Raw genomic sequence first — 9599 nt, 5'->3', positions numbered from 1 at the left:
CTCTCTCATCCCCTCCAATAATTGAAACCTGTTCACTGTTGAGTACCTCCACTGGGGCAGCAGGTAATGTGTCTGCTTCATGCAGCCCACTGTTGTTAGGAGAGGAGGTTTCTGGAGCTGGGCATGTTTATGGATGTTTTTCTGACCCTCTTGAACTTATTAATTACTTTTTGGCTGCCCACTGACTTTGAATGCATATTTGACATTTTTCAAAAACAAAAATGTTGTAGGTCACCTGTTAATCCATGAAAGGTGCATCAGCCAGATGTCACCAAATGTTTTCAGAAAAATCAAAAGTGGACTTACATTTGATTAGTAATGCGTGAAGTATATTTAGTTGAAGTATTACATTTTTTTCACCATAATAGATCCTATGGATCTCACATCCACCACATTTAACATTTTACAGTTGACCACTGGGGTAAAGTTAACGTTGTTTACTGTAAAGAAAGAAAATATTTTCAATGGGTGTGTTAGTACAAGACAATATGTAATACGCTATAAAATAATACTTACATTTAAAACAAATCGACTCGCAATACAATGAATTCAGCAGAAAGCAAACGCAAACAGCAGTTGTCGTAAAACGTTTGCGACAGTCGGCAGAAACATTATTTACGTCACTGTCATGGCGGCGTACGGAGGCAGTTTTGAAAGTACCAACAACATCGAGGCTCGAAAAGAATTTAAAAGGAGAGCTAGGGAGGAAGTTGTTCAAACGGTAAAATCCACTTACAGTTTTGCAGTCATACATTTGTGTCTGTATGTAATGTAAAGCAAAATGCACCCGAAGATCATGTCAGAACCAAAGTACATGCTAGCGTCTTAGCCTAGCATTCACAGTTGCATGTTGTTTATGGTTTTGCAAAATGAAATACGAATGAATGGTTATTCCTATTACTGCTTTCGTACTAATATGCTGTACGATATGCACACCTCTGTTAAGTTTAGCTCTTCATACATGTTGAACGTCTGTCTGTTATTAAGGAGTCGCGTTGAGTAATAACCATGGCCTAACGTTAACATGTATTAACACCCCATGACATGCTAACGTCACAGTTACGTTACAGTGCTCGGCAAGGGGACACTGACTTAGAACTTGCATCTGATAAAGACTCTCAGATATTGCAGAGAGGTTAGCACTTATCGAAATATTTATTGTGCAAGGTGAGGCCAGATTCCTGCAATGTACCATCGCTGTTGTATGGATTGTGGTATAGTTAGTAATTTTACTAATTCATCCTTATCGCGCGTGCTTTTTAAACTGAGTTACCATTAGTGTCATGTTTAATTTATGTATTGGTGGCTGTGATTTTTTTTTTTTGTTTGAAGCTAATTGTTTCAAAGTCATGACCATTTGTTTATTGCTGCGTCCTGGGTCTGTAGTCAAACTTTTTAGTTTTTAACCACCGCTAGATGGTGACATTCGTTTTAGGCTAATTCGATAACCTGTTTATGACAGTCCGAGGTTGAGGAAGACAAACGTATTCTCACCCCCTGCCCTGGCGCCACCACTCAAACAACCAAATAGTTTGTCCCGTGCTTGTTTGTTTGGAGCCCCATCGATCACGCTGACACATCGAGGCGCTACACAAATTAAAATCTGGCCATTGATGCATATTAGTGCTGGACTGGATTATCAGCGTTTCGCGTCGGTAATCGTCATGAGCAAGCACGATAAACCTTATCTAAGCCAATACCGAGCATCATAACTCATTGTAATGACTCCCTCCGAGATCGCAAAACAAACTCTGCAGTCAGCTGATAACATCCAGAACGTGTCACAGGAAACGTTTTTTTAGCCACTGTTGACACCTCATGTACTTATGGCAGAGACCAACACAAACAATCTGCTTGTAATATAACTGTGCTACATTTGATTTAGGCCTAATGTCTGGTAACTGAAAAGTCCTTCTGTAGTTCGTGAACACTGTTTAATAGCCACCAGTCTCAAGGGAAATTTGAGCAAATAGTTGTCAGTATTGCTAACAGTGTTATTCAGACATGTAAAGTACCTGCTGAAGTGCTGCCTTCTCATCTGGGAGAGAAGAATATCATGTTGTTGGATATGTGTGTGGGTTCGCCTCCTCTCAGTTACAGTCTCCAGGCTGTTATCTCTTGGGCAGCTGTGTTGGCTCTCTGTGCTTCAAGCAAACCTTGTGGCATAGCATCCCTGGTAATGGTGATGGATGTCTGTCCCGGCGGAAACAGTCTGATGTGCGCCTGTTTATCGCTTGTCCGAAACGCACACAACTCCATTAGTTCCAGGCTATTGAGAGCCTTATGAATATCGCTGTACGTCGATGATTAGAATTGTTAGCCCTGGTTTGGTGTAGCCGCCGTGATGCATGAGCTGAAGTGGTCAGGAGAGGACATAGAAATCAGTGGTTGCCCTCTAAGCAGTTGATCTGGGTTTCACTACGAGCCAGTGCAGGATACATTTGTTGTCAGTCACTTTAGACAGTAGCCTAGAGTCTGGCCGTCTGCAAAATACCTCACCTTTACCTGATGATTATGGAGCACCACATTCATGTTATATGAACCCTGTATAGATAGTTTCCTCTCACATAGAGAGAGTCTGGGACATCTTGACCTAGAAACACACTAGTCTCCCAAGAATTTAGTAATTTCCTCTACTTGCTTTTTCTCTTCCCTTTCTTTTCTCTTGTCCTCATCCCCTCTTTCCTTTCTGTTTCTGTACAATTATCCCTGTTCATAATGCTCTGGAAAATGCCAATTACTCTTAATTTTATTTGATTTGATTTGATTTGATTTACCCAACCTGTCTTGATTTATTTCTTTCAGTGGTTTTAGTATTTTGGGCATAGCTGCTGGGCTCCTGTCTGTTTGGCCAGTATGTAATAAGTGTCCGAGCTCTGACAGCCCTGCTGACCACTTCTCTCCTCAGGCCAAAGAGAAGTATGAGCAGGAGGAGAGGCGCAAGGAGCTGAAGAGGGCTCGCGGCGAGGACACTTGGATGCTCCCCGATGTCGATCACAGGCTGCAGCAACTGAATGTGGTGAGTGAGAGAGTGAGAGAAGAGATTCAATAAGTGAGGAATGGGAGAACTGTCAGAACTGTGGTAATGCCACCCTCCTACTTAAAATCTTTCCCACTCGTTCAGCTGTCTTCTGCAAAAAAATATTTCAATTCAGGTCAACACATACTTAGTATGTGTACGCGGATACCACAGACTAACCCCTCGCATGCCTGCACTGCAAGGAGTTCATGACCTTAGGACATGACATGTGTCAGCTGGAGAACGAACCACTTCCCAGAAACCTCTAACCCTAAACATCATCCTGACCCCTTCAGTGCGGCCGTGAGAGCAGGCTGCTCCCTCCGCTGCAAGCTTTCTCAGCTGGAGCTATCTGGGGGCTGTTTTGCGAGTGTTCGGTGTGATATGCTGCTGATGTAATAGTGGATATGTGGGTATTTGTCATATTTAAGTAGTGTCAGGGTTCCCACAGTTCATGGAATTTCTGGAATATCATGGGATTTTGGAAAGTCAGGGAATTTTAGCATTTTTGGGGCAAAGTCATGGAATTTTGTTGTAGCAGTTTAAAATGTACTTGCCAAATATAATACATGAATTCAAATATTTCCACGCCGAATTGGAGTATGTCTGGTTATTAGCTTTACTGCTTGCTTGAGTAGCCCAAATTGATTTATTCAATGCCCATTTATTCATTTCCCGCTCTATAGAAGTAAAAGATTCTTGAACGCGGCGCGGCTGCTCTGAAATCATTGGTCGGTATATTGTATATTAATTATATAGTTATTCATGGAAATTCAGGTTTTTTTGTCAGGGAAAAGTCATGGAATTTTACATTTGACTGAGAGTGGGAACCCTGTAGTGTGTGTAAGAATCTGAAAGAGAAGATGGAGAGAGTGATTGATGGGTGTGACGGGGCCAAAAATCAGTCTTGAGTTTGTTTAGCTTTAGAGGATGCAGCAGAGAGTTTGTGTCTGCATGTTGCTGAAGAAACAGTAGTTGATGTGTGTGCGTGTGTGTTTGTGTGTGTTTGTGTTGCTTAAAGGAGCCATTTACTCTGCTCTATCTTCCCCTAATCCTGAGCTTTGCTCTGGAGAGCCCGCTGTCAGTCTCCCTGCGCTCGGCGGTGAAGGGGATCCAGCTAAAGCCTGTCCTCCATGTGTCAGCTCGTACATCGCAGCTCTGTCACTTCAGGACACCCGCTACCTGCTAGCAAGCGCTCCACTGCACTGCCTCTTCAAAGCTCAGAAGTGCTGCAACACAGACACACATACACACACACACCGACCGAGCAGTAGCCGTAGGTAATATATATAAAGTGTGTGTATGTGGATAGATAGATGTGTATATGTGAGTAGGAGAGCGAGGCGTAACCTATTAGATAGTGACGGTGGTGTGTTGTGGCACGGTGCTGAATGGAGCTCTGTATTCAGAGCTGGGCTCTAGCCCTCAGAGAGACTTAAAAGGCTGGTCTCAGAGACAGACAGTGCACTCTTCAAGTTGGGAAGCCTAGCACTCAGCTACAGGGGTTAGAGGTCTGTGAGGCAACATGCTCATCATTTTGTAATGAATTGAGGAAAAATGCTCATCATTTTGTAATGAATTGCCACTTAAGAAGACATTAAGTGCCTCACATTAGCAGAAGATTGGTAATATTTACTTTGTCAAATTAAAGCTAACATTGTTCGTCTTGAGTTCAGTAATGCTTTCTCGGTGACTTATGTTCCCTTGTCTAAGCTGTACAAGCAGTGATTAAACCCTGTTGAACATGATATTTCTTTCTTGTAGGAAACGACAGGGAAAAGCAAGAAGAAAAAAGAGAAGAAGGCCAAGAAGAGCAAAAAAGAGAAAAAGGAGAAGAAGAAAGCCAAGAAGGAGTGCAAGAAAGCAGCCCAGGATGGAAGTGCATCTGACAGCTCTGAGGTAGGGCTCGCAAGTCATCACTATTTAACTCCGATAAATCTCCATAAGAGAGACAGAGAAGACAAAGATACCCCTCAGAGGTCCAAGCCAAAGCCCCATCTCTCACATGCAGAGGATTTCTTTTGTCTTTTTTTTTTTTTTTTTTTACTTCTAGAGAAACAGCAGAGCAGTAATAAATCATTATTTGAAAACCTGACCGTAAATCATCTAAAAAAGACTTGCCAAGGTATGCTAGGCGGAGATGTCAGGTGGCCCTGCTGGGGAGAGGGAGGCTTGTCAGGAGGACTGAATAGGCGTGAAATGAGAGGATGGGAACACAAAAAAGATGAACTGCGGGGGCCAATGGAGAAGAGGATGGGAGGAACAGAGGAATGGAAAGGAAAGAGAGAAGAAAGGGATTAAGACAGACGCGAAGAATGCAGAGAGACCCACCACATTTTTAAGGAGCAATAGGAACGGTCTGCTTAATCATTTATTAAATAGTTAGTGTTGGCAGAGTACTTTTACTTTGATCATAATTGCTCCTTCGGCTTATAGGAATAAAGGTTGACTGATTGCAGTGTAAAAGAATGGAAGGACAGTGTAGTGGAAGAAGAGCAGATAAGAAGACTTAGAGAAATAGTAATGAGAGGCAATGAGAAAAGAGGGGGATGAAGGATTGATAGACATGAAGAGAGGGAGGATGAGAGAATGATGGACAGAGGCATGAAGAGAGGAAGAAGACGTATAGAGGAGAAGACAGGGTTCCACTTTGTTGTAAGTACCGGTAGTATGAATATGAAAATAATGCTGGCTAAATGTCAGTGTTTATCAGAGTGCAAATGTGTGGAGGTATAGAGTGGGAGAGAGAGTTAGAGTAGAGTTGAATGTATGGACATGGACAGTGGGAGAGAGAGTTAGAATAAAGTTAAATGTGTGGAGGTATAGAGTGGGAGAGAGAGTTAAAATAGTTAAATGTATAGACAGGGATGGAGTTAGAGAGAGAGTTAGAATAGAGTTAAATGTATGGAGGTATAGAGTGGGGGTGAGAGTTAGAATAGAGTTAAATGTATGGAGGTATAGAGTGGGAGAGAGAGTTAAAATAGAGTTGAATGTATAGACAGGGATAGAGTTAGAGAGAGAGTTAGAATAGAGTTAAATGTATGGACATGGACAGAGTGGGAGAGAGAGTTAGAATAGAGTTAAATGTATGGACATGGACAGAGTGGGAGAGAGAGAGTTAGAATAGAATTAAATGTATGGACAGGGACCGGACGGAAGCAGAATGAGAGATAGAACAAATGAGTAAAGAAATGAAAGGGAGAATCAGAGGGAGAGAAAGAGACATCCTGCTCCCTCCATTTAGCATGATGAGAGGTTGACCGACCACACACACACACACACAGACACACACACAGACGATACCCGTGTGCGGTCTCCATGGAGACACAGCCCCACTACCACCCCCCGTGGTGGTGTTTGTGGTGAGCCGGTCTTGGCAGAACCCCAGACGGTAGGCAGAAATTGGACGAGATCAGACCGCTGCGGGGAGCCTCACACCTTGACCCTCTGCCCTCACCCAACAGCCCCCCCCCCCACACACACACACACACACACACACACACACACGTGTGTGTGTGTGTGTGCAAGAGAGCGGGAGGGTCGGCTAAAACAGCCAGTCCAGTCCGCTGAGTGATCAATGAGCGGCCTCCCTGGGTCTGTAGCAGGGCAGCCACACCGGGCGGCCGTAGGCCATCAGCCCGAGCTGTAATTCAATAATGCAGAAAATAAGAGTGCAGCCGTCCTAATGCTCCATTCCTGCCGGCAAGCCAAGTCTCTCTCTCTCTCTCTCTCTCTCTCTCTCTCTCTTTCTTTCTTTCTTTCTTTCTCTCTCTCTTTCTTTCTTTCTTTCTCTCTCTCTTTCTTTTTCTTTCTTTTCTTTCTTTCTTTCTTTCTTTCTTTCTTTCTCTCTCTCTCTCTCTCTCTCTTTCTTTCTTTCTTTCTTTCTTTCTTTCTTTCCTTCTCTCTCTCTCTCTTTCTTTCTTTCTTTCTTTCTTTCTTTCTTTCTTTCTCTCTCTCTCTCTCTTTCTTTCTTTCTTTCTTTCTTTCTTTCTTTCTTTCTTTCTTTCTTTCTTTCTTTCTCTCTCTCTCTCTCTCTCTCTCTCTCTCTCTCTCTCTCTCTGTGTCTCAGACAAATTGCTGCATTGCTGTTAGTTCACTCTGAGGGACTGTCAAAGCAATGTCTGGAATGCATGTCGGAGCAAATGCCACATTCTGTCATGTGCATAAGATGAAAGGCTCTGGCTAAATAGATAAACGTAACTTAGAGATGCATGTTCCCTCTACGTCACAGCTCTTGAATATGTGTGGGCTCTTTCTTAGATAAGATATTCATGTTAGATATTCATATTTTAATCTTTTTCTCAAGGCTGTCTAGCTTCAAAAAGATTGATTTGTGCTTAAACCTCAATTTCAGGTTTGGCAGGCCAGAGTGAACACTAAAAGCAGATAGTGCAGATGTGTCATGAAGGCAGCCATTCTGAGTAGCCATAGCCCTGTCACTGTGGTCCCTGTGCCTGCCTGACTTGCATGTAGTGTGTGATTGCTAACAGCGCTATCAGTGGTAACTGGTGTTTTTTGTACTGTAGTGGCAGGTTCAGTGGAAGTTAATGTTCGATGGCGGCATTATCTGTGTGTGTGTGTGTGTGTGTGTGTGTGAGAGTAGCTTCATACAGACTGACTCTCGTGTGGCCTGCAATTACACTCACTCCGCTTCTGCTCCTTCAGGCGCTGCAGACGCACACTCCAAGTCTCTCCTTTCCCTCCCTCTGACTCTTTTTTTCTCTCTCTCTCTCTCTCTCTCTCTGCCTCCCCCTCTCTAACGAGCCTCCTCTTCTTGTGTCTCAGGCGTCTGCGGACGAGTGGGTGGAAGCTCAGCCGACAGGCCCGGAGAAAGCCTGGAAGATCTCCAGCAGCAGTGAAGGCAAATCCTCCGCCAGCACCCCCAGCAACCCAGCCGACAGTGAGCAGGTGAGACCACACACCTGCCACCCACTCCTGGAGGATGACCCTCCCTGAACCCACCCGTGCCATGGAAAACCTGTCAATGGTGTCCACTGTGGTGGCTCCACAAAGACAACATTAATGATTGTACATAGAAACTGGAGCTGAGCTGATAAATCAGTATTTAATTAGGAACTCTCCCGGGGCACTTCTGATGAATGTTAGTCAACCTTTGGGAGGCATGATAGCAAGCGATCTGACTCAGATTTCTAACTAGAAAGTGGTTTAGATAGATAGATAGATAGATAGATAGATAGATAGATAGATAGATAGAGTTAAATGTATGGATATAGATAGATAGATAGATAGATAGATAGATAGATAGATAGATACTGTATTGATCCCCAGGGGAAATTCAAGGTCTCAGCAGCATACATACAACACTAACACATTCTTTAACAGCAGAAAGAGTAATTAAAGTATATAATATAAAAACACAACTAAGCAATAAGGACAGTAGAAGATAAAGTATATGCTAAATATACTAAAATACAAATTATACTAACTAACACTTAATACAATATATAAAAATATACTAAAATACAAATTACAAAAATACAAATTATACTAACACTTAATCTAAATCAATTCTAAAAACAGTATCCACATAGTGGTGATTAATCAATCAGGCTTTTGCAATGACTGAGGCAGGGACTGAGCCTGTGATTCTCTGTGCATAGTAAGGGTATGGTAAGGTGCCCTAAGGTGCTCTGTGTAAATGAGTGTCATGGTGGTAGTGCAATGGTGATAGTGGTCATGGTGATAGTGCAAATGAGTAAGTGCCCTAAGGTGCTCTGTGTAAATGAGTGTCATGGTGGTAGTGCAATGGTGATAGTGGTCATGGTGATAGTGCAAATGAGTAAGTGCAACAATGCAAAAGTAAAGTCTATATATCTATATATTTAACTATTTAAGAAAAATGTAGTGTGGTCACAGTCCCGGCTGTGGCATGGAGGGTTATGCATATGTGCTAATGTGCTAATATAGCACGCTAAAACAGTGAGGCATAAAGACAGTGGTACAAGTGGCTAGTGGACAGACAGTACCAAACATGGAGGGGGTGAAGAGGCAGACAGACTATGCAGAGAAGTCTATCTCTCCTCTTCCCTTAAGTGAGGCATTGAACAGTTCAATGGCCCTGGAGACAAATAACTTTCTCAGTCTGTCCCAGTAAGGCAAGGCAGCTGAAGTCTCCAGCTGATCAGGCTCTTCTGCTTAACAATAGTGCTGTGGAGTGGGTGACACTCATTGTCCAAGATGTTGATCAGTTTGTTCAGGGTCCTTTTGTCTGATAGTGAAGTGATGCACTCCAGTTCAGGTTTAGAGAGACCATACACATGCATTGCAATTCTGTCTCCACAGGTGGATATGTGGAGGAAAATCTGGCCAGAATCTTTGTTGTGTTTGACAGGTGTGTGTGTGTGAGTTGAATCGTGTTCTATCTAGGTCGAGTGTAGAAGGTTATTTGTACAATGCTGAAATGCAATGCTGAAATGTTGCACACTGCCGTCCATGTGTCTTGAGAAAAGTTTGTGCGTGTGGTTGCGCGTGTGTGTGTGTGTGTGTGTGTGTGTGTGTGTGTGTGTGTGTGTGTGTGTGTGCGCGCTCTTGTAAGGTATGGGAGTGCAGGACTGTGGGT

General features: G+C 43.2%; 1 protein-coding gene across 1 annotated transcript in view; it reads left to right on the top strand.

Annotated features, from left to right (window-relative positions):
• The first annotated feature begins 532 nt into the window (after positions 1-532).
• cwf19l2 (CWF19 like cell cycle control factor 2) overlaps positions 533-9599 on the top strand; it is a 36541-nt gene continuing 27474 nt past the window's right edge. The window contains exons 1-4 of the mRNA XM_048264664.1: positions 533-721; positions 2909-3019; positions 4784-4918; positions 7805-7927. Of these exons, the coding sequence (XP_048120621.1) occupies positions 629-721; positions 2909-3019; positions 4784-4918; positions 7805-7927 (462 nt within the window). The 5' untranslated portion in view covers positions 533-628. The remainder of the gene's footprint in view (positions 722-2908; positions 3020-4783; positions 4919-7804; positions 7928-9599) is intronic.

This window comes from Alosa alosa, chromosome 15, assembly GCF_017589495.1.
Source record: "Alosa alosa isolate M-15738 ecotype Scorff River chromosome 15, AALO_Geno_1.1, whole genome shotgun sequence".
NCBI lineage: Eukaryota > Metazoa > Chordata > Actinopteri > Clupeiformes > Clupeidae > Alosa > Alosa alosa.
The sequence above is the reverse complement of the archived record's forward strand: the minus strand, read 5'-3'. Positions and strand labels throughout refer to the sequence as shown.